At 38.2% G+C, this 25,676-nt stretch overlaps 1 protein-coding gene across 3 annotated transcripts in view; it reads left to right on the top strand.

Annotated features, from left to right (window-relative positions):
• The window catches only part of CYTIP (cytohesin 1 interacting protein), a 61,573-nt gene that overhangs the window by 9,311 nt on the left and 26,586 nt on the right, over positions 1–25,676 (top strand). The window contains exons 1-2 of one of the 3 annotated variants that reach the window (XM_079923936.1): positions 24,990–25,027; positions 25,510–25,669. In XM_079923936.1, coding sequence (XP_079780062.1) covers positions 25,514–25,669 — 156 coding nt within the window. In that variant the 5' untranslated portion in view covers positions 24,990–25,027; positions 25,510–25,513. Of the gene's footprint in view, positions 1–24,989; positions 25,028–25,448; positions 25,670–25,676 lie in introns of those variants that run through there. The other 2 variants (XM_079923935.1, XM_079923934.1) reach the window with 2 other exon arrangements.

Raw genomic sequence — 25,676 nt, 5'->3', positions numbered from 1 at the left:
CCTCTGTTCCCTCTTGGAATTCTTGTTGCTATTAACCTCTGATGTAAACCCTTCCACCATGGCTTCTACCTCTAGCATTCAATCATTCTTTTAGCAAATACAGAGAGAGCACCTACCATTGCCTAATTACCTCATCTTCAGATAACATCACATTGGGTATTAGGGTTTCAATATGTGAATTTGGAGGGGACACAAACATGCAGTCCGTAACACAAGGCAAGCAAAGGGTCTTCTTGAGGCCAAGTGGGCCCCATTGGTGGAGAAACAATGTCAGACTCCAGAATCAGCAATCAGTGGGGAGGCCTGAATACTCCATCCTGGGGCAGAGGTGTCATTAGGCATTAATTTTCTGTTCTGTTTTGTTTTATTTTTTGTTTTCGTTTGTACTGTTTACTGAGTGTTGGTTGTTATGGGCTTAGAGTTGTTAATTCTTGGCCAGAAAAAATGATCTGAAGTATTGTAGTTGAAACCACCCTGGTTGGGGACAGGGAGACAGGTGCTTTGATTATCAGATCAACACCATTTACATCAGCAGTTCCTATGTAACCCTGCAAATATACTGATGCTTTGGCGCTGCTATAAAAGTTTTATTAGTAAAAAAACACGTTTTTATGAAAATAATTTTTTACTTATTGTAAGAATACATAAAATAAGAAAGAACACAAAAACAAATTTTAATTTTTACTCTCTGTGCTATGTGGATAGATAAAAAAGATTATAGAGATTCCTTACTTCAAGGGGATGAAGTTAGAGCAAGGGTCAAATTGGTTCTAACCAGGTCGCTGAAGAGGCACTTTCAGTGATGGAGGAAGAGGTATGGCCTGGGAAGCTAAGAATAGAAGGTGTATTTAGCTATAGGCCATGGATTAATGGGGCTCTATTTCTTGTTTTGAAGTACTGTCAACCTCCATAGACTTCTTTTTTTTCCTCCAGCTTTACTGAAGTATAATTGACAAAGCTGTAAGATATTGAAATTGTAACATGTGATGATTTGTTATATGTATACATCATGAAAGGATTCCCCACATTGAGTTAATTAACACATCCATCACCCCACAAGTTTACCTTTTTTGTGCGTGTGTGAGAACATTCAAGTTCTACACTCTTGCAAATTTCAATTGTACAATACAGTGTTATCCACTATAGTCTCAATGTTATACATTAGATACTCAGACCTTATTCATCTTATACTGAGTAGCCTTCTTGTTGAAGAACCACTAGTGCTAAAGGCTTGTGATAAAAGGGTACTTAGAAGATATCAAAGAGAATCACTTCTACTTCTTTTTTCAGAACGTTGCCGTAGACAGAGACATGACATGGAAGGGGAAATTGCCTGGAAAAGGGCTGTGGCTGACTGTCGTATCACATAAATCTTGTTTACATTTCTTTTTGTTCTTGGCTTGGACAAGCTTTCAGAAGTCCCAGCTAAGTGTCGTCACAAAATCTTTATAGGTAAATTTTCCCCCTTCAAGAACTTCACATAGAGCTAATTAGGGATGCTTCCTGCCCCTATACAATTCTACCCAATGTATCAGCAAGAGTTTTGAGCATTCAAAACTACACTCCGGTCTACACTCCATATTCATTACAATTCACATACACACATTTGTTCATATGCACTACACAGTGATGGAATCAGCCAGATTTTGTTTGTTATTTAGCCAATCTCGTGGTTTATTTAATCTCATCCCTGTTTATATCAAAAGGGATTTAAATGGTTAAATTTTAGTAAAATGCAACCAGTTGGCTCAACCGGTTGACATTTAGCATGGTTTCTCTTTTCTTTGGAAAGTTTTACTTTTTTGGGGAGAGGGTTACTTCATTGTGAGTATAGAGGATTTGCAGTTGAGAAGCTGGAATCATCTTTAAGTTAACGAAAGGAAAATTGAGATAAAAGAATTTTTCTGAAATGCCAGAAATTTGAATGAGGTAAAGCACCTAGTTCATAAGAAAAAACATTAAGTCCAGCCATCTTTAAGGAGCTGAAATAATATTTTATCTGTTTCTAAGATACTTAGATAAGTTAAACCAAACAGGAAGCAACAGAAGTCCTTGAGTCAGAGAGGAACTGCTCATTACTCATGTGACTTAGCAAGCAGAGAGATGATGCCACTACCCTGAAATCTACAAAACTTAAGACAACTCATTGTCGATTATGAAATACTATGGTTATGCTCTCACACCATGTAATCTCATGGAAAACTTCACCTTCTCAATTTCCTTTAGACAACTCCAGCCCTTCAGAACTAGATCATATTTTCACAAACTTTTTAGAACATGGGACATTTTGGGGAGGAAGAAGATGACTTACAACACTCCGTCTTTTGGGTGACCTACTCCATACTGTGTATTGGTAATTTGAATGGGAAAACTATATATGAGAACAAATGGAAAGATTGGTGTTCCTTTGACATAGTTGAGATAATAACTGGTTTCTCAAAAATCCAGGGAGAAGCTAAACGTTAGATGCAAAATTGTTGTAAACACCTGGTCTCCTTGGCCTCCTATGGAAGGCAGTCATCTGTAATATACAGACAGCTTGTCACACCCAATGAAAACCGTGAAGGGGAAGCAGAATGGGGAAGTGGGATGGAAAGTTTTAAGTTAGTGGTCTTTTAACATGTTGGAAAATGTAAGTCAATGTGGCATTTGCAGAAGTTCTAACATTGTTATCAAAATCATCTTATATTCTCTTTTGTAATTGCACCTGAGAATGCTGGTCCCTTTTTATCCTTTAATGAGGAGAGAGAATGTCTTTCTTCCTAAAGCAACTGTCTGATTTTGCCACTTGGGACCCTGTGTCCACGTGCCGTGCCAGTGCTCAGCCACTCAGGATATCTTATTTTTATTAATATTTATTGAGTGCTTGCTACTGTGTCAGGTACTTCTACAGCACTTCAATTTTCACAAAAACCATATGAGGTTGGTACTGTTTTTATATAGATGTGAAAACTGGGACACAGAGAGAAAATGCAGTGATTCCCAGCAGCTTGGTTGCCTCCTGTCCTCATGGGGTCCCTAGTACAGTCCTCATGGGGTACCAGCAGCACTTGTTTAGCTCTTTTCCTCTTTATTTCATCTTTATTTTACAAATTAAACTGTTTTTGAAGCTACAAAATAAGTGCATGTATAAGGTAAGGACTAAAACATACAAAGAGATAGGGAAACAAAAGGAAGACTTCCATCCCTTACACCTAAGGACTACTCCATAGAGGTAAATATTATTAATTTTTTATGTATTTCAAAATTGTCTATGCATAAATCAAGATATACACACATATGCATACATATTCATTTTAGTTTTTGGATCTGTTAAGGTACTTGTGTCATACCTTGACATATTATAGTTATCTGTGAACATATTTACCTCCCTGAATTGACTGTAAGCTCTCTGAGGTCATGCTGTGTGTGCTGTCCTGGTTATCTATTGTTAAATAACAAATAATCCCAAGATTTAGTGGCTTAAACTAAAGACAACATTTATTTTGCTCACAGATCTGCCATTTGGGCAGGGCTCACTGGGAAAATCTCACCTTTGCTGCACTCAGCATCAGCTGGGGTGGCTGAGGCTGGAGGCTAGAATTACCTGAAGTCTCAATTGTTCACATGTGTGGTGTTTGATGCTGGCTGTCAGTGAGACCTCAGATGAGGTGGTGGCTGGGACGCCTACACATGGTTTTTCCATGTAGCCGCTTGGCTTCCCCGAGTGTGGTGGTTGGGTTCCAAGCATCCCAAGAGAACTATGAAGAAGCTGTATTTTCTTTTATAACTTACCCTTGGATGCCACATAGCATCATTGTTGCAGTAGCCATGGGCTTACCCAGATTCAAGGGGAAAGAATGTATACCCTGCCTCTCAAAAATCACATTGTAAGTAGATTGTGTGGGATAAGCTATATGGATGAGGCCATCTTTGGAAAATACAACTTGTTACAAGTATCTTTTTATTTTAGATCCATCACTCTACTGTACAGACGTTTATTTCCTATATTTGTATACAGCAGATGCTCAATTAACATCTAGGAGATAGAATTGTTGACTCCAGATTGGGAGGAGGCAGCTCTTTGCACTGCTCTGGGCTAACAAGGGAGGGGAGGTGGTGGCTCATGCTTGTGACTATGCTGTCCATTATCTCAAAAGGGTATAAAATCTCACAAGGGACAATTGCTAGGGGTTAGTAGAAAAGGTGCTTATGAAATGATTCCCTTGAGGTAACTAGTAGATGCCTTTGAGCTGTCTTCTTTGTCCAGGAGGTTTCTGAGAAGTGCCCTTTTGATTGTGAAGGGGAAAGAGGGGCCAGTGCTAGGCTCAGTTTCATGTGAGCAGGTGCACTGAAACTGTGCATCCTCTAGGAACCACGGTCAGCGCATAAAGCCCTGCCCCTTTCTAGTGAAGCTCACCTGCACTGCTCAAAAGTTTTGCATGTTTGGCAGTGGTTAAATTAGTATGAAGGTGAAACTCTGGGTAGGAAAGATGAGAGCCAAGTGTGAAGGCTGTGTCTTATTTAGCCTTGGGGGGGATAAATATTATAGGTGCCTATCAGAGCACTGACAGTATCTATGTTGGCCTTCTGGTACTGAAACTAGTCTGTAACACCAGCTGAGGTCTGGTTTTGAAGAACACGTTTCTTGACCAAGCCAAGCAAAGTAAGCTGTGCAAAAGAGAGAGGTGGAGATAGGATGGATGCCCTTGTTCACAGAATTTGTCTCAGAACCTATTCCTGTTACGTGTTATTTTGTCTTCTTTGTTTCTCCGTCATCTCCTCTGAACTACCCTTCATCGTCTCACACTTGGTTTCCTCACTCAGCTCTCAACCTCCCCTGTTCACTGGAAATTGACATATTAGTTCTCTCTTGGTGTCACTTGAACTGACACCTGGCTCAGACCAACCTGGCCCCTAGGAATAATCTCTGACCCCCACCACATGCACATGTACAACTGTAATGCACATACTTGTGGTCTTCCCTCAGAGGAGTCTTAACTGGGGCATGCAAGCTCCAAGGGCTCTTCTTTTCTTCCCATTTTGGCTTCGATAGAGTTGGAACAAGCAGTCGTTAAGGTTCAGTGAAGATGCAAGGGCTTAGAACCAGAGATACAATGGAAAAAAAGCTTGTTGTACTCACAATTAAGTGTATTTGGAAAACTGTCAGACAGACAAGGTCAACGTCTTTGGCTAAATACGTCTGGGCTACCTGTAGAAGCTTTCTGTCATGTTGCCTACTGACATCTCCACCCAAGTGGATATCCTGAGTATTGCTTGACTCCATCCTCCCTTTAATTTAGTGCTAACAGGAGAGGTCAGGTGTTGGCTTATGCTTTATTATTATTTTTAATATTTAAACTACTTTAAACCATTGCTTTTGAATAGGTCATTAAAGGCCAACCTCCAAGCTGCCTACCTATCACAGACCAAGTTCTTCCCCTCTGATAAAATTCTTTGGTAGAGTATAACCTCTTAGTAATCATTGGGGGTTGCCTGATATAGGAAGAGAAAGCAACTGAAATATGAATTTCACGACAGCCTCTTGATACTCAAGTCAGATTCTCTGATTGGACATCGGTCTAAAGGGACGGTCAGACACAATTATCTTGTCGAGTTCAAGGTGTACATTTCGTGTGGCTTTCAGAATTACTGTTTTGGAAAGCTACAGAATCTTGACACTTGTTGACTTGCCATTGAAAATGGCTTCTGTAGTGTGGGATAAAGAGAGAATTAGATTTCCCGGTGTGATTTTAATTTTTGGACCTCAGAGGTTGAGCACAGTTTGCTGGGTCTTGACTGGAGTGGTGGCAGTGAAATTAGGATCTAAAGATGGAGCAAAATCATTAGGCTCCTTGTCATCACGGTCCATCATCCTTCCTATTCCCCAGGGTGGTTCAGTCATCATCTCCCTTTATTGCTCCTCATATCCAGGAGGCACAAAACTCTATTGCTTATTCCTCTCCAGTGCTCCTGGCTTCTACTCTTTCCCGTCTTCCCCCACTGGCACTGATCTAGTTCAAGCCTTTATTGCCTGTTTTTAAGATTATGACATTAACTGAACTGGTCTTTAGCTTTCTCCCTTCAATTCTCTTATAATCCAATGCCAAGTCAATTTTCCTAAAATTCCTATTTAGTTCACTTACGCCTCTCCTCAAACAATGAGTGATTCCCTTCGGCGTTCCCTGGCGGTCCAGTGGTTAGGACTCGGAGCTTTCATTGCTGTGGCCCAGGGTTCAATCCCTGGTCAGAGAACTAAGATCCCACAAGCCACGTGGAGAGGCCAAAAAAAAAAAAGTGATTCCCCTTTGATTTTTTTTTAAATTTTTATTTGAGTATAGTTGGTTTATAACGTTGTGTTAGTTTCAGGTGTACAGCAAAGTGAACCATTTATGCATATACATATATCTACTCTTTTTTAGATTATTTTCCCATATAGGCCATTACAGAGTATTGAGTAGAGTTCCCTGTGCTCTACAGTAGGTCCTTATTAGTTATCTATTTTATATATAGCAGTGTGTATATGTCAATCCCAATTTCCCAATTTGTCCCTCCCCCCGCCCCATCCCCTGGTAACCATAAGTTTGTTTTCTACATCTATAACTCTATTTCTTCCCCTTTGATTGTTGAATCAAGTTCAAATTATTTGATATAATAGACAAGGGGCCTTACCCATCCAGCCCTGATAAAGTGCATGTTAGTTATCCCTTACTAAGCATCCCACAGTCCTGAAACACCAGTCTCATTACCAATCTCTGATCAGTTCTCTCTCCGTGTTCTCTCTTCATGGCTCTCCTTAATAAGCTCATTTCACATGGGAAATGTTGATTCTTTCCTGGCCACCACATCTTACTATTGGAATTACACTGATTCTTTAAATTTCTCTTTGTCCTTCAATGGCAACTCCTACGCCACCTCAAGAAGAAATTACTCTTTCTCTTCTGTCTTCTTGAAGTGCTTTGTATCGTTTTCTGTCTTGTAAGCTATGGAAGTGGGCGTGTTGATTTCTTACCAGACTGTAGGCTCATGCAGGGCTGAGATGAGGTTTTAATAACTTCAGCATCGCCTTCCCTTAGCTTAGAGCCAGGTAGGTAGTAGACCTTTGCTAAAATTTGTTGTTTTGAATCGAATTTTCACAGGTTCTCTCTGGGTAAAAGTTACATCTAATTCAGACCATTAACTCCAGTTTTTCTGTATGTAAAGAGTGTAAAGCAAGGGATATGTAAAGAAATTGTATGATTGGTTTTGGTGCCTAATTACCATGATTATATTTGCTAAGCCAAAAATTTTAAGTGTGATTTATTAAAGGATATCACAGAGATATAATTGCCCAAGGACAATAGGATTGTTTCCTCAAAAATTGGATGTACAGTGGTTATTCTTTTGTGTTAAAGCTTATCAACTCTAACAACTCTCGTAGACAGTAACTCCAATTATAAGTAACCCAATATGCTGACATGGGAAGTCTTTAAATACTTTGCTATATATGCCTTATGCCTTTGTTTTCTTCATCTGTTTTTTAGAGGTGAACTCTGTCGTGTGGTAGGTTTATGAGAAGAGAGAACCTCCGACGTGTCTTTCCATCTTCAACTATACTAACAACAGCCAACTGATGTGTAGGCTAGTTTGAGAATTAGGGTCACAGAAAATTGCATATTAAAGTCTTAAAAACTGCTATTTTTAAAGAAATGCTCTTTCTTGTGATTTTTTGTTTCAAATCTTTTTTCTGTTATATTAAATGTTATAATGTTCAGAATTGATTCTCTTTGCACCTCAACAATATTTAGTTATCCTGTTTTCAGTTTTGAAGTGTGTCATTTTTCCATCATACCTTCAGGTAATACATACATATATATTTTGGTAATGTTATTCATAATGGATCTGATTTTCAGTCCCCTACATATTCAACTATTTCTTTTGGGCACAGAGCTTCCTTTGAGGTCAGTCAGAGCTTTGTTCATAGATGAAATGTGTGGCAGGATGGGGGACGTTTCCCAACTTCCTTTCTCTCTGACTCTTTCATCGTGTGTAACAAAGTTTTCCATTCTTCTATAGATAAGAATCTTTTTGTGAATTTTCTATATTTAATACCAAGTGCTGTTAAGCAACATCAGCCCTTCTCACCACACCCACTCAGATGAAAAGTGAGTTAAAGACAATTAGGTTAGTCTGGCAGGAAATGTGACCCCATAAACTGATAATTTTTGATAGTATCTTTCAGTCCTTGTAGATGCAAACAGCGTGTTCTCTTCTGCAAATGCTAGTTATCCTGTTTTCAGGATAGGAAAACAGGAGACAGACTAAGGCAATTTCCTTTTTACCTCCTGTTTTTGTTTGCTTTTTGTTGTTGTCGTTTTATGGTTTTTTGTTTTAGAGAATAGGATATATTTTCTTTTCTCCACATTCTTGGTCATTTGCTTGATTTCTTAGGGCTAGATGGGTGCTTGATGATACTCACTCCTTACATGCTCAGTTCTTTTTTTTTTACAGCCGTGCCACACAGCATACAGGATCTTAGTTTCCCGACCAGGGACTGAACCCGGGCCACGGCAGTGAAAGCACCGAATCATAACCACTGGACCACGAGGGAAGTCCCACATACTCAGTTCTTATATATAGTCACTGAGTTTCATCCAACCCTCTTCCCCAGATGTCTTGCTTAACTTTGTAGAACTTAGGAAAAAGATACTTCACAAATTCCCTTGACAGTACATGCTGATGTCAAATGGTTTTCTTTTCTGGAAAGTACCACCTCAAGTAATCATCTGAAGAGTAATAACCAGGTTGTTCTTATCGGGATATCTGAGGACGTCAGTCATGTCCTCTTTTAGATAATCAGAAGACTGGTATCAAGTTATTTATCTATCATGCTTTATCCAAACCCTGTCATTAGGGTCTTAGCTTCTTCCTGATTTCTTCTCTGAATCACCTCCCAGATATCCACAACCTATGAAAGACCAAATTTGGGGCTTTCTTTATTCTAAAGTTATTTTCCATATTGAAGTTTCTTCTACATGAAATAAACTCAGTGAAAGAAGTTTGCTTTTTCACCAACTAGTTCAGCTCCAACTCTTCTGGTTAAGAACCTCAAGGACCAGGAAGATATACTCCTGTGACAACTTTTAGTAAAAGGTCATTCTGAGTCCTTCAACTTAGTGTCTTTATATACATGGGATTGAACACTTGAGGAGAGACAATATATCTTTTCTAAATATTCAGTTATAAGTTTTTGGTAAACTGATCTAAAGGACCATCCCACCACCTCCTGCCCAGAGTAGTTCTGTTTTGGAATTAATTTATTTCTTCTAACTTATTTAGAATAAGTTTCTATGTGTTCTTGGGCAAACTGAATACCCTGTTTCTACCTAAGTTTCTTTGTCTATAAATGAAGCAGAGGAACGGGATTATGCCAAGGATGTTTCATACTCCAATCATACTTGTTGATTTTGAGATTGTAGGTGAACTTCATTGTGGATAGAAAGGTGATGTGAAGGGACAGTTGGACAAAAAGACATGAATTTTGAAGTTAAAAAAGAGTTTGGGAGTCAAATAGGATCATCTTTCTCCTGCTGAGAGAGTCTTCACCATAACTCAGGAAGAGTCTTCAACCTTCTACTTCCCCTGCTGATTTTCTTTCTTCTTCTCCTTTTTATTTCCTCCTCCTTCCCCTATGCTCTTCTTTCTTCTTCTTTCTTCCCATTTTATTCTTCCAGAGGAAAACAGGCATACTTTTTCTAGGCAGCACACTTAGGATGCTTTTGCAATGACTACCCCAGATTCTCATTCTTACGTAGACTGATATTGAACAAAAAGTCTGTGACAGTGTCCACGTGTGTTTTAAAAACTTTATTATGTGTATATTAAATTAACTTTGCATCTCCTTAGCTTTCCACCTGAGACAGAAAGGGCTCAGTGGATAGAATATTTATTAGAGAGTGAGATTCCTTATATCCATGATATTTTTCCTTCCCATGAAAAAAGGTCATGCTAATTCAGGGTGCATATTTTAGTATGACGGATTTTTTTGCTTTAACATATTAATTTTATTTTCTAATGAAATTCCAGTTACCATGATTGAATCTGTATTCTACCTCCTTTCCTTTCTACCTTAAATAATCAAGGACAGAAAAAAGTCTTAGATTTATTTAATTTAGAAGAATAAGTAATAAGAAAAGCAGTTTCATTTAGAGTTGTTTTATCTCAGACTTTTTTCCAGGTTTTTTTTTTTTTTTTTTTTTGCTTTCCTATAATTATGTTTTAGTATTGAGAGTTATTTTTTGTCAGAGTATATTTCTAGCAATTTAGTATAATGTTGTAAATCAGTAAGAGTCTTTAAAAAATTTGTCCTGCCAAGACTGTGAAATACATTCCTACATATTCATTTTTGAATTGATGGATGGATGACAGGCAGTAGGCAGCAGGATTGAGTACTAAACGATTCTTGTGTCAGGCTTCAGAAATCTTAGCAATCTGATCTGTAGCACATGAAAAAGAGTAGGAAAAGAGCAAAAACAGAAATATGTATGAGAATTTGGTCTAAAGTCAGAAAATAGCAGCAAGGAATTATTTTTACTAGGAGGAATAGAAACATAGTAAGTTTAGAGAGCTGGAACTTTTGATACCATTACAACAAAATGAACTGATTATTTTTTATTGAAAAATTACTTGTGCCATGTTGAAATTTTACAGATTAGTTGAAAGACCATAAACATGATTGAAAATTTGGATTTATGAAGAAAGGTGAGAAAACGGCAAAGTGGGTTCTCATGATGATCTTCCAGTAAAAGGTAGTATGGTTTGGCAGGAAGAGCATTGCTCTGTGAGGTAGGAGACCTTTGCCTTGTTCTACAGCTGCTGCCGATGACCCAAGTCGGTTTACCTCTTTGTATCGAATTGTCCATATTAGTCAGTGAGAGCATTGGTTTGGTTAATTTTTAAGGTCTCTCCAGCTCAAACTTTATCATGGCTTATCATCTATCAGAAATGTGGAACAAGAAGAAATGTACAGAGTGTATGGTGTTAACCTTGGTAAGAAAAAAATACTGCATTTTTAAAGCTAGGGATGAAACATTCATAGAATTGGGGGAAATTTTATTTAATCTATGATGTTGGCGTTTGGGTTCAATGTTTATCTTCTTTCCTTCCCTTTGTAAAGCCCATTGTGTCTTGCTTATTCTTAGCAGTTCAAATACCAGCTGTAAAAAAGAAAAAAAAAATGTAAATAGAAAAATTAATGCCAAGTACAATTTCTTCTGGGGAGTCTACTTGTTTCCTTCCAGCCTGCCCTACTTTTTTTCAAACCTGGTTTGCATGCCAGTTTTGTGTGTGTCTTTGCAAACTGTGTTAGAGTTTTGGCAAAAAAAAAAAAAAAAAGTGGGGCTAAAAAAGGAAATAAAAAGAAAGGCAATCACAAAATTAAATAAAACTAACAGACTTTCAGTACTTAAAAGCAAAATAGCGGAACCGCATTCCTCTCCACACCTAAAACCTTCACAAACCCATGGAATCGAGTAAATAACTAACTACTCCTCCCTTGGAGAATGACAAAGAGGGGTTCAAGGTTTGTTGAGCAAGGACTAGACAATCTTCAAAGTCCCATGCAGTCTAAAGTTTCCGTGACATGATTCCTGCCTCTAGGGAAATCGCATTCCAAAAGTGGAGGAAAGGGGAAGTCACACTAGGGCAAGGCGGTTCACTTGAAAATGACAAAGCCTGTTTTACTTCCTAGTGTGTCCCTACCCAACCCCCCTACCCAGCATTGCGGATAAGTATACTCTTTTTCCTGGGGAGTTCACTAATTTAGGGGGTTTTTGTTTTCCAGTTGCTTGAAAGAGTGAGCCATGTTTCAAAAGCCAAACCATTAAGCAAAGGATAGCAAACAGCAAGCAACGGGTCCAGTGGAGAGTGACAAATCAATATTACTATGCACTTGTGAACTCTTTACTATTTTAGGGAATTTCTACCCTTTGAAAAATAAAGTCATCGGTTAGCAGTAATTGGAAAACAAATCAGTTAATCGTAGTGAACACCATTACTCATGTTATCCCTGCATTTTATTTTATCTTTTTAAAGGTTCCTGGCTAATTCTTTTTTAATTTAAAAAATTTATTTATTTATTTTATTTTTATTTTTGCCTGCATTGGGTCTTCATTGCTGCTCGCGGGCTTTCTCTAGTTGCGGCGAGCGGGGGCTACTCTTCATTGCAGTGCACGGGCTTCTCATTGTGGTGGCTTCTCTTGTTGTGGAGCACGGGCTCTAGGCACGTGGGCTTCAGTAGTTGTGGCACGTGGGCTCAGTAGTTGTGTCTTGCGAGCTCTAGAACGCAGGCTCAGTAGTTGTGGCACACAGGCTTAGTTGCTCCACGGCATGTGGGATCTTCCTGGACCAGGACTTGAACCCGTGTCCCCTGCATTGGCAGGCGGATTCTTAACCACTGAAGCATGAAGGAAGTCCCTATTCCTGCATTTTAGAAAGAATATTTCAAAAACATCTATTTTGAAAATCTACTTTAAAATCTAGTTAGTAAATTGACTCTCAAAGCCAGGGAAAGATGGGAGTCAGTAGCCTGGCAAAAAAACACCTTACAACCCTTGGTTCTGGGAGTGAAATCTTGGGTCTGTTTTCCGGAGTCAAGAGGGAAGGAAACAGTCCCTATTTGGTTCTGTATTGGTATGTAATATGTAGAGAATTTTTGCTAGGTGTGTAAGACAAAATAATGTGACACAAACACACTTGGCCCTTATGATAGGTATTATTTAGGGAGAGGAAATGCAGCAGCATGAGAAAGACTAAGAAATGTTAACAATATTCTTACCAGGGAGGGGAAGTACATCTTATACACCTATGGTGGAGTTGAATATCACATCATGGATAGGAGTGACAGATCGATACAATCTGGCTTTTCCTTCATTCAGTTTTTAGCTTGTAGCTGGAAGCCAGGGTTATATTTTCCTCTCTTTGTTCCTCCTCCAAGCAGTTGCTATGCTTTCCTTCCGTTGCTCAGCCATGTTCAGTGTGTTTCTTTGAGGTCCTACTGAGAATTTTAAACAGTCCTGGCCAGTAATTACTGTCTCTCTCCAGATGCATCTCTTACACAGACTTCATTTTTATTCCTCTCCAGTCTTATGGAGAAGGGTGGTGCTGAAATTCTCTGTGTTACAGAGCTTATCTGCTGAATTCATACCACTAGCGAGAAAGACATAAAGTGCTTCCTTTTCTCTTCCTGCAAAATGGTATTATTTTTCCTTGCTTCTCTCTTTCCTGTAAAATGGTGATGATACATTTTTCCTGACACTGCTAATGCAAAATACTGATATTTTGTAGATTACTTACACCCTGGTTTGCCCCCTCTCTGACTCTGAAACTAACGTTTTATAATTTCCACTTTGCACTTGTTCTGCTTGGTCTAAAAAACAAAAATTGGTTGGGACAATGGCTATTTCACCTTTTAGTGCATTCTAAACATGTCTGGCGTGTTCCTCTACCACGCTTCTGAGTGTCCCGAGTGAGCGTGCGAAATAGCTTGAAATAAAATTCTTAATTTCAGTAATTTTTATTCGGTCTGACTCCCTCCATGTCATCTCAGAAACCACCATGTGACATCTAATCAACGAAATTACCTGTTTCAGAAATCTTACTTATTTGACATATGTTAATCCAATTTTTACTAAACCAAGATGTTCAAATCTACGAGGGTCACAAATAGATATAAATTGGGGTTCCTGTCCTAATAGGAGAATGGCCATGCAAATAAATAACTGGGTTATATGGTGATGTACCAAGGGTTATGTGAATGGGACAGATACTAAATTTTATGGGAGTTCAGTAGTGGTAATGAGATATTTTGGCTGCTGTCCAAAGGGAATACTTCACAGGGGAGGTGGAATTTGAACTCAGCTCTTAATAGCAGAGGGGATTTCAATGAATAGAAGGGAGTTTTAGGAAGAGGGAATAGTTTAAAAAAAGATGCAGAGGTGTGACAATGCTAGGTATGTTCTCAGGAGGAAGGCTATTATATCTTGGCACCTCTTAAGTCAATTTATTTAGATTAAAACTTAAGACTGGAACATTAGGTAAGAATTAGACGGTGGGTAACTTTTAATGCAAGGCTAAGAAGTCTAAACTTAATTCAGTAGGCATGGGGTAGGACATGATTAGGTAGTAATAGTTAGGTTTGGGAGACTCTATTGGGAGACCCGTTGCCTGCTATTGTGTGTGTTGAGGAGTGAACCCAGGGCCTCAGCTTGGAAGCAGCAGGTGGTCATGGAAAGGAGGAGACAGATGTTAGACATTCTAGAGGCAGAAGTGACAAAACGTGAGGTCCAATCAATAGAAAAAGAAAAGTCTGAGATAAATGAGATGCTAGGCTGTGTTCTGCTCTACAGGACTGACTGGGTGAGTCTAGTTTAATGTGTGTACATCTTGGGGTATGGAGGGGAATATGTATTGGGAGAAAAGAGCCCTGACTGCACTTCTTCATGTTGTTGCACCTCTACTTTACCCTTTACATTTCTGAAATTAAGATGCTTCTTACCATCTATGGACACATTTAATGTGAAAGTTTTCCTTGAAAGGTTGTTAGTAAATCAATGGTGAATACTGTCATTGATGGCAACTTATCATAATAGAAATAAAGTTTAAAATATATATTGTTACTGTAATGGATTTTCATTCAAACTGCCAAATTATTTCATTCTCATTATAATTAAGCCAAACTACCCAGTAAATATAAATTACATTAAGTATTAAGCACACAGTAAATACTATTCATCAAATACCTACATTGCCCAAAGAAAAGAATCACTAGGAGAATAAATCAGCTGCCAGAGCTTTGGGGAGATTATGGATGTATTCATCAAATGCGTACCGAGCAGCTCTTATGAGAAAGTCACTCTTCTAAGGGCAGGAGGGATACAAAGATGAATGAGAAAGAATCTCTGTCTTGGGGTAGGACTGGGGGCTTACAAGTTATTACAGAAGAAAGGCAGGTGCACATAATTTTCACAGGGCAAAGTGTGATTTATCATAAGAGAGGTCCTTTAGATGTACTTTGGATGCTCTGGGGAGGTGATGCTCATATCTGCTCGGGGATATCAGTCAAGGCTTCATGAAGGATGTAGCATTTAAACTTGGCCTGGGAGAATGGGTAGGATTTCTACAGATAGAGGTGAAGTAAGTGAATCCAGGTGAACCATGTGTTATGAACAAAGGTTAAGTTGGAAAGAACCATGCATATTCAGGGAGCACAGCAGTCCAGGGTAGTTGCAGGGAAAAGTGTGAATAATAATAATAACAATGATTACAGGAAACATTTATTGAGCAGTTACTATGTGCTAGGTCCTGTTACACTTTATTTGGTGATATGTAGAATGATTGGTCCCATTTTATAGGTGAGGACAGTGAGACCAGGTCAGTTAATTAACTTGCCCAGGGGTCTAAGAGCTCAAGCTGAACCATTGGCCTTATTCCTTTCATAAGCAGTGTGCTTGTAAGGGCACACACAGGAATATACAGCTGTGAAAGAATGCTGGACATGGGTTAGGGAAGGTGCTGCAAACCATGTGATGGAGTCTGAAGTTGACTCTGTAGCTAATGTTATGGCATTCTCTGGATTTGGAACACTCTGCCACCCGCCTTTTGGTATGTGTAATAGAATCAGTGTGTGTAATGGTCTTTAGAAATACGGTACCAGAGGAGGGTAGGTTGTGTGTCAAATTCTAGCAGCCTCCAGGGAACATTTAAAACCCTTAAATTGTTATAGGACTTTACATTCTCAAAGATCTTTTTCATTTCCTATGTCATTTATTTTGATCCACAGATTGATGCGGCATTTCTCCCTGCATTGGGTATATGGGGAAACGTACCCTACATTGGTACTAACTTTGCCTAAGCAAGCCCCAGGACTGATAGATGGTGGAGCTAGAGAAGGAAGCAAGATCTTCTGGAGCTTAAATCATTGCTACTGCTTTTTCCTCAGACCTCTTTTCCTTTTACTGGTTTTACATCAACAATCCCCTCTTTACATTCAGAGGTGTAAATGGGTCTACATACTGTAATTGATGGGTTTGCTCAACACTGGAAATAAGTATTCCTAAGTAGAAGATAGTATCCTTGCCCACCAAGAAAAATGGACCAGTTTCTGGCTGACACAGGCAGGACCACACAGTCAGGTGCTTGGTCAGGAGACTTCTGTACTTTTCCACTGCTGAGGAGGGAGCTGTCCTAGCTGCTGCCTCTTAAAACAGTGTCAGGATTTCATGGAAAATTTCTCAGACTTCTCTTTTGGGAACTAGGCCAGCTGTCCAACTATCTTAGGTTAAATCATTCATTTCACAACCTTTCTGACCCCCACTCTGCAGCTTATTAGTGAAATAGAATGTCCACAGTGCTTGGCTAAAGAGAAGGTGTCACTATTTCTGAATTCAGCACAATTCTTTGTCATATATTTGTATATTAAATTTCAATACTGGTTATTTCAAAGAACTTCCACTGTGTTTTGGGTTAATATCCTGGCCAATGAGGTGCTGAATAATCACCTCTCTGTTCTTGAGATTGACAGCATCATTGCACTTCTAATATTGTCATAATATCTCTAAATGTAAGCAAGAATAGAGAGTGTATGTGTTTCCTAGCGTATGAATTTCCTAGTTACCATGACAAATTATCACAAATTTAGTGCCTTAAAACAACAGAATTTTTTCCCTCACAGTTGCAGAGGCTAGAAGTCTGAAGTCAAGCTGTCATAGGGCCATGTTCCATCTAAGACTCTGGGTAGAATACTTCCTTGCCTCTTCCCGGTTTCTGGTGCTAGCCGTTGATAGTTGGTGTTCCTTAGTTTACAACTGTAAAGCCTACAATCCAAACTCTGCCTCTGACATCACGTTGTGTTCTTCCTGTGTGTGTGTTTTTAACATGGCATTTTTCTCTTCTTATAAGGACACCAGTCATATCAGATTAGGGCCACCCTAAGACTCCATCTTAACCTGAGGACATCTGCAAAGACCCTATTTCTAAAATGAGTCACACTCACAGATACCAAGGGTTAGGACTTCAACATCATTTGGGGAGATAGAATTTAACCTATAAGATAGTAAGCAACAGGGCTTCCCTGGTGGCGCAGTGGTTGAGAGTCCGCCTGCCGATGCAGGGGACACGGGTTCGTGCCCTGGTCTGGGAAGATCCCACATGCCGCGGAGCGGCTGGGCCCGTGAGCCGTGGCCGCTGAGCCTGCGCGTCCGGAGCCTGTGCTCCGCAACGGGAGAGACCACGACAGCGTGAGGCCCGTGTACCGCAAAAAAAAAAAAAAAAAAAAAAAGATAGTAAGCAATAATTGGCACTTTTCCTTTTTATTATGGTTAATTCTATACAGATAATAACATTTTATCTAGATTGTAAAATTCTTAGGGGTATGAGTTGAACTATAGTAGAGGGATTACTGTTTTGTTCTTTGGTAAGTTCATAGTGGTTGTTCGAATCACTGTTTTAATTGCTATCACACTGAGACATTTTTTTCTCTATCTTTCCTACCAGATTCTGATCTCCGTGAGGGTAGGAGTCATACCTGGCTCATCCGCACAGTGTTAGCACAATTTGGGGAAGGCAGCTTTGCATAGTGGTTGACCTTGTCATTGGAAATGGATGATGTGGATTCTAATCCCAGCTATCCTAGGTATCAGCTGTGTAATGTTGGGCAGGTGTTTTAGCCTCAGTATCCTCATCTGGAAAAGCATCAAAAATATAATACTATTCTCATTGTTTTATGGGATTAAACTCTTTAGCACATTGCCTAGCTGTTACTATGACTATAGTCTCAATAAATTTTTGTAGAATTGAGTTGAAGGAGACCAAGTTGTCCAGCCATAGTTCTGCCATTAAATTACTGTGTCTCTTTGGCAAGACTTACATTTTCTAGGCGTTATTTTTTTTAATCTGAAAATTAAGGGAGTTAGATGACATGGCTCTGAGGTTCCTTCCAGTCTAACATTCTGTAAGTTCAGCTGGTATCTTCTGATGACTTCAAGAATACATATATAGTTTCAGTTCTATATATAGTTGATTCTATTCTAACAAGCACTGTGATTACCAAAGAAAGATGTATTGTTAGTGGTTTATCTCCTGTCCTTACTACCTTGTGCTTATTTGTTTGGCTTTATTATTTTAACTCAGTAAAGTTAAAAAATATTTACTGATGCCCACTGTTAGTCTCTGTGTTAGGTTATACATAGAAATGACTACTATACTATTCTTCCCTGTGTTACATTTGAATATCAAAGAAGTTGAGATTGCATATCGTTTTCTGAAACTGTAATCAGACAGGGATAGAAAGAAAATAGGGGATTCTGATGTTCTAAGACGTTACCTTATTGCTCTTCTGTACTTCCTTCTGGTGCACACACATTTCCCGCTACCTGCCCCTGCCACCTTTCTAGACTCTGAAAACAAAGACGGGGAAGGTGAGGATCAGTCCATTAAGCTGCTTCCTGCTGGCCCTTCTCTGCTGATTCTCTTGCTATTGTCAAAGGCAAGTCTCCACCAGGTGGCCAATCCAGGCAGCTCTGGGGGGTGAGCAGACTGGAGGGGTGTCTACTTAGAGAACTCCAAGGTGAAAGCTCTCTTTGGAGCTGTTCCGTTTGGATGCAGCCTGTTTAACACCTTTATCCATTCAGTTAGGAATATTTGGGGCCTCTCTAGTAGATAGCATTTGAGCTGAGATTTGAAGAGAGAGACAGAAAGAGAGAGAGAAAACAAGACAAATGAAGACTGGTGGGGAGAGCAGTGATCCAGGCAGAAGGAAGAGTCAGTACAAAAGCCCTGAGGAGAAACTGCCTCTGTTGGAGGGTTAGAAGGAAGGCCAGTGTGACCAGGATGTGGTCTGGTAATGACGCCATAGGATCTACTAGAACAAACATGACCTTAAATGACAGGCTAAAAAGTTTGGATTTTATTCAAAGGCCAGGGGGAACTTACCTACATCTCAAGTAAGTATTTTGTTGTTCCAAGTATTACACAAAATTCCAGTCCCAAACAGGTTTCTTGCTTTCTAAGAAGCTACTTTCTAAAGCACTAAAGCCCTTCTCAGTTCTGTGGGGTGGCTCTGCCCAACCCCATTGAGCAAGTTATGTAAAAGCTGAACCCTGAGTGTGACACAGGGTGTTAGTTAAAGGAAGAGGAAGGAACACTGTCACCTGTTTACCCTGAATTTTGATAAAAGATTTCGATTTTGAAATGGAACAGCGTGTATGCGGTGGGGGAAGGTGGAGGTAATAATGACTAATGAGAACTCTTAGGCAGTTGATAACTGCCGTTTGAGAACCGCAGATTTCAGCAGGACAAACTAATGCCCTTTGCTTCCATGAGAATTAGCGGCGTGATTGCCCTACTCTCCTTTACTGTACTATTTTGTGGAGACTTCAGCAGTCCTTTTTGAGGAGCAATTTTGCTTGGTTGGAAGAACATGATAAAGAAATATGAAAGAATTACTTAAAAAATCCCATTAAGCAAAATAAAATTTTAGCCTATAAACAAATGGCAAACATTCAGTAGATAGACCAATAATTCTTATCAGTAAGCATAAACAGTATGAGGACCTAGAAAATCATAAGGTATTCTCAGCAAAATGTGATTGGCTTTTAAAAATTCTCTGTGAGTTATTAATATTTTAAAAGTTGACCAACTAATATAAGAATGCATACTTATTAAAAAAGGTTCAAACCATATATATAATAGAACAAAATTTGGAAGTCTTCCTTCACAAACCTTCCCACTTTCTCCCTCAACTCGTTCTCCAGAGGTAACCACTGTTAACAGATTAGTATATATAGATCTTCCTCGACTTACAATGGGTTTACATCCAGATAGACTGAAAATATTGTAAGTTGAAAATGCATTTGATACATCTAGCCTACCGGACATCACAGCTGAGCCCAGCCTACCTTAAATGAGCTCAGAACAGTTACATTAGGCTACATAGTTGGACAAAATCACTTAACACTAAGTCTATTTTATAATAAAATGCTGACTATCTCATGTAATATATTGAATACTGTCCTGAAAAACAGAATGGTTGTAAAGTCTGTCGTTTGTTTACCCTCGTGATCAGGTGGTTGACTGGGAGCGACGGCTTGCTGCCCTGCCCAGCATCATGCGTGTCATCCCCCATGTTGCTAGCCTGAGAAAAGATCAAAATTCATAATTCAAAGTATGGTTTCTACTGAATGCCACTTTCACACCAAGGCAAATTTGAAAAATCCTAAGTCAGACCATCTTATGCGGGGAACCATCCATATTATGTAGTCTTTTTTATGTCTGTATGTGTCACTGTACATATAGATAACATGCTCTTTCTTTAAGAAAAAAGAATAAATGGAAACATATCGGGCACATTGTTCTATCTTTTCCCCTACTTTATCTGTCTTAAAAATATTTATGCACGTAATTGTTTATTTTATACTTTCTAGTGGGTGCCGAGCATTCCATTGAATTAAATTATCATAAGTTATGTAGCTACTTCTCAACTGATATACATTTAAAACTTCAATTTTTCACAATTTCAAACAATGTCACAAGAAACATACTTGTTTTCTGCACATGTAAGAGTACTTCTGTCGGATAAATTCTTAAAAGTAGAATTCCTGGAGTGCATTTTAAAATTTCAATACTGTCAAATTACCCCACTAATAAAGTTTTATTGATTTCTATTCCTACAAAGTGCCAAAAGCCCATTTACTTGTAACTTCACCAATACTGGATATCGCCAATTTTTATTTTTTGTTCATTTTTTGGTAGGCAACAGTTAGTATCTAACTGTTGTTTCAAGTTTTACTTTCCTGATTACTAGTAAGTTTGAACATCCTTTAATAAGTATATTGATGATTTGAGCTTTCTCTGTAAATTATCTGTTCAGAACCTTTAATCATCTAAAACTACTTTTCTTCAAAGAATAAAGTATTCCTTATGTATTATGGCCTTTAATCAATTATGTATCACAAATAATTTCTTGTTGTCATTTAGCTTTAACCTATGTATATTATAGCTTCCATTGAACAGAAGTTTTTTTTCTTTGAATGGAAGTTATTTATGTTACTAATGCTCTCTGGACTTCTCTGTATTGTTAGGAAAAACATTCCCAATCTAATCTTACTAAAATACTTTATATTTTTGCTATTATTTTAAATATTTAAAATTATCTTTATACTTAACTCTTTAAGCCATCTGGAATTTATTATTATAATGTAATAAAAGACTATAACTTAATTGTTTCCACACGGGTACCAACCCATTTATTGAAGGGGTTATTCTTTTCCTAATGAATTAAAATAAGTTAATGATATAGTAAATTTCTGAATATTCATGGATATGTTTTGGGATTCTCTCTTCATTGACAATATTTGATTTGTCATTATTCTTTTCATTGACCTATTCTATTTGACCATACAGTCCTAACTCTTGTAATATTTTCTGATACCCAAGTAGGGTGATTTTCTCAATGCTCATCCTTACCTCTATCCCCTACCATTATTATTTTCAAATTTTTCTTAGCTCGTCTTGTGCACTTTCTCTTTCAGATGAGTGTAAGAATGTATGTCAAATTTTATAAACAAGCAAACAAACAAAACCTGTGTGGATTTTGAATTCAGTACATTGAATATTTTAGAAAATTTGGGGATAATAGACATCTTTACAAGAAGGACTCTTCTCATATGGGAACATGGTATTTTTTCCCTTACTCTGGACTTTATAATGTTCTTCATAAAATCTTAAAAATGCTTGCTAAGTTCATTCCTGTTTTATGAATTTTTGGCTATTTTGATAGTATTTCTTTCCTCTGATATTACCAGTTCATATCATCCACTGCTGCTGTATGAGAAATTTCTTTCTTTTTATATGTTACCCTTAGAATCTTACATCTAGGAAAACTATCTTAAGTCTGTTCTTCAGTGGATTGTCTTGGATATTCTAGTTATGCAACCATAGCACCAACAAACCTTATAGTTTAGTCTCTTTCTTTACAAATTCTATGCCTCCTATCTGTGATATGAACTACAACAGTGATCAGTGGTGAGGGCTATTGCCATCTCTGCTTTCCTTCTCACTGTAATGGAAACACATTTCAACATTGAAGATGATATTTTGTGGGTGTTTCTGGTAGATACCTTTCATTATGCTAAGAAAGTTTTCCTTCTATTCCTCATTTATTTAGGATTTTTCAAAGCAAAGATGAATCACTATACTGTCGGTGTCTATTGCATTGAATTTCTTCTTTCATCCAGAGATTTAGTGACGTCTGTTAGTATTTTATATCCTAAAGTTGAAGTATCCTTGTGTTCCTGGGGTACATCCTACTTCATTGAGAGGTATTATTTTTAATACACTATTGGACTCAATTTGATATTTTAATTGTATCAGAATTAATAAGTGAGATTAGCTTAATTAGCTTAATTTCCTCCCTCCTTTCCTTCCTTCCTTCCTTCCTTCCTTCACTCCTTCCTTCCTTCCTTTTTTCCCTCTATATATAGTTTAGGATCAGATTAATTAGCTTTAGAGAATGCATCTTGTTTTATGCTCTGGGACTATTAATATAAGATTTGTACTTATCTTGAAAATTTGGTATAGCACTGATAAAGTAACCTGGGTCTAATCTCATGATTTTTTGACTACTTTGACTACTGTAAAAGGTTCTGTCCACATCTTTCAGATCACTCTTATAGAAGACTATAGCACTTTGGAATATGGGTTAATAGCACAAAAATTTTCTGCCAGTTTAGTTTTTCTTCTTTGATGTTTTAGAACAATATTGTTGAATTCATTTTGTTAAACATCTACTGCTCTACCCTTTTCTTTTTCTTAACAAACATTTACTGAACACCTATAGATATAGGACATGAGTGTAAATTTAAAGATGAGAGATGGGGCTTGTGCTCAAGGTAATTAGAGGAAATTAGACAGTGTAGAAACAGACTTGTGTACAATTAACTGTAGTCTAACAATAAAATATTAAGTCTTAAAAGAATGATCTAAAAAAAGTGATATGAGAGCAAAGGCAGATACCATGTCCTGCCCTCCGTCTGCAGCACACAGTGGGGTATTGCTCCAGGACCTTGCTTCAGATCCCCCATCCATTAAACCATTGATGTCTCTAAAAAAAGTGATATGACATTTCAGAGATGAAGTTAGGTAAGAACTTGAAATTCTTTAATTTAATTTTACTTTTAATTTTATTTTATGGACAATGAGGGACTCGTGAAATCTTTTGAGCAGGTAGATAGCTTGGTCTGATTTCATTTTATTATAAAATAAAGGGGATGATGAAGGGGAAGACAGCTTCAGGCTATTATATTTGTCTTAAGGTAAATTCTATAGAAAAGAGAAGTTGTAAATAGTAGAACACCTTTGTAAATCAAGGTTTGAGGGTGGAAGTCACATTTGTATGGAAAGATTAGTTTTTCCCCACATTTTGTCACAAAGGATACTTTTGATCAGGGATGTTATTAAAAATATTTAATAACTAGTATGACACACGTCCTGACAATCAGAACAGGGAACTGACCAATCAAAATAGACCAAGTCATAAATATGTAATTAACAAGTGTGACCATGCCAGTATGTACTGGCTGAATGTCAAACTTGCCTTTGACTCCAATTTTACAGCCATGGATCTCATGATTTGAAATATTCTACTTGTTAAACACATTTCATAAATTAAGTAAAAAGATAATTTATTTTCCAATTTCTTAATTTAATAATAGATTTCTATAATTTATATTAGCTTAAGATTAGTATCACACAACTAAATTGATACAATTTTAGCATCCATCTGTAAAACTTGGTTGTTGGTTGGCCTAGTGGCCTTATATCAAGCAAATATGTAATTTCCATTTGGTATTTTGAAATATTAAAATATTTCCCTAATTTTATAAAATTCCCAGAGGACAGGAAGACTGCTGTCCTCAAGTAACAGTGTTGATTTAAGTCATGTACCTTATAGCAGCCTGGAGATGTTTTTAAAATCAATCTCTCTCTCTCTGTCTCTCTGTCTCTCTCTCTCTCTCTCTCTCTCTCTCTCTCTGTCTCTCTCTCACACACACACACACACACATACACACACACACGTATTACATAAATGTCTTTATAATTGACCATATTTTTAGTTGCCAAAGTCTCTGCCACTCCCTTTTGTTTTACACATATATGTGATATTATTTTACCTACCTGAACCCAGACGGCATATGTGTTTGTAATCCCTGATTTAGATCTTTTTATGTCTTTGGAGACATCATTTTGCTCATGTCATTATCCAGTTCCAATGGTAATGAGTCATGCTGTGATAGGGTTTTAAAAATTTTTGAGGTGGCTCCATCTCTTGAAGCACTGTTAACTCAGAAGATTTTACAATTTACATTTGGCAGGCTCTGCTTGAGCTGAATTCACATTGACTTCCATTTTAGTTCAAAGACTTTCTGTCTCTACAATCCTACTATTGACCTTCCAAATGATTTTGAAAATGACAATTGACTTTTTATACTATGCAAAACTTCTCATTTTTATTTTTGTTTTGAATCTTCCTTCTACTTATATACACTGCTGCTTCTCTAAAATCAAGTCTCTTAAAACTGCATGTCCCCAATCCCCCCACCCCCCAGCCAATAAAAGCATCTGTGATCTTGAGTAATTCATGATGGTACCCTTGGCCCATATGCATAAGCAGGGACCAACTGGCAACATCCTTGTGCCACCTTGGTCTGCCTATTACTTTCATGGCCTCCTCATTCCTCCCCTGGGACCACTTGCTGATGCTGTGACAAATTCCAGTCTAAGATATGGACAACTTTGTGCTCTAAATGGGCTGGTCTTCCCCTCCCATTGTTCTTTGTAAAGATAATGGATAATTTTAGTGAGGACAGAGTAGTGGAAGGGCAATCAGAAGAATGCTGAATGGTCACAGACCACGTGGCAGATATAATGTCTTTTTGATGACCATTAATGAGCTAAGATGTACTTTGGGGAAAGTACATTCCAAGGACTTCGTGAGAGGACCTTATGACTGGATCCTGTAAGTCTTGCTTATATTCACAAGAACTCAATGTCCACACATCCTGACTTTTACATTGCACTGACCATATTAAGTAGCCTAGTGGATGGCAAACAAATGGCAGAATTTGGGGAAGTTTTTCTTTTTGCTTTGAAAAAAAAAAGGCAGATGGTGTTTTGAACACAACTTGCCATAGAACATGAAAGCATAAGAGTTCTGGCTGTTTGAAGGAGAAAAAAAAATAAGTCGACTTATTTTAATGGTATAAACTAGCTTTAGGTTTTCTCAGGGGCTTAAAGAAAAGAGCACTGAGAAATGGGAGTGAACTGCAAGATAGGGTTTGTGTAACAAGTACCTCAAACCACAGAAGTCACATGGGCTCTCTCTGCTTTGCTACTTTTGATTACTTGTCAGAGGGTTACGCTCTTAGCTTCCCCCAGCCTGCAAGGCCACTCAACCATGTGCTAGCTGGAGTAATCTTTATTCACAATGTCTTTACAAAGGCTCATGCAACAGAGCAGCAATGGCAGTTTCGTGGAGTACTGCGCTGGTCCAGCGTATAGCTCTTACCCCACACTCACAGGCAGCTTTCCCATGGATGATAATAGAAGGCTTCAAATGCTGGCAGATACTGTGGCTACTTTGCCTCGGGGAAGAAAGCAGGTACGGT

The sequence above is a fragment of the Stenella coeruleoalba genome (genome assembly GCF_951394435.1).
Source record: "Stenella coeruleoalba genome assembly, chromosome: 6".
NCBI lineage: Eukaryota > Metazoa > Chordata > Mammalia > Artiodactyla > Delphinidae > Stenella > Stenella coeruleoalba.
The sequence above is the reverse complement of the archived record's forward strand: the minus strand, read 5'-3'. Positions and strand labels throughout refer to the sequence as shown.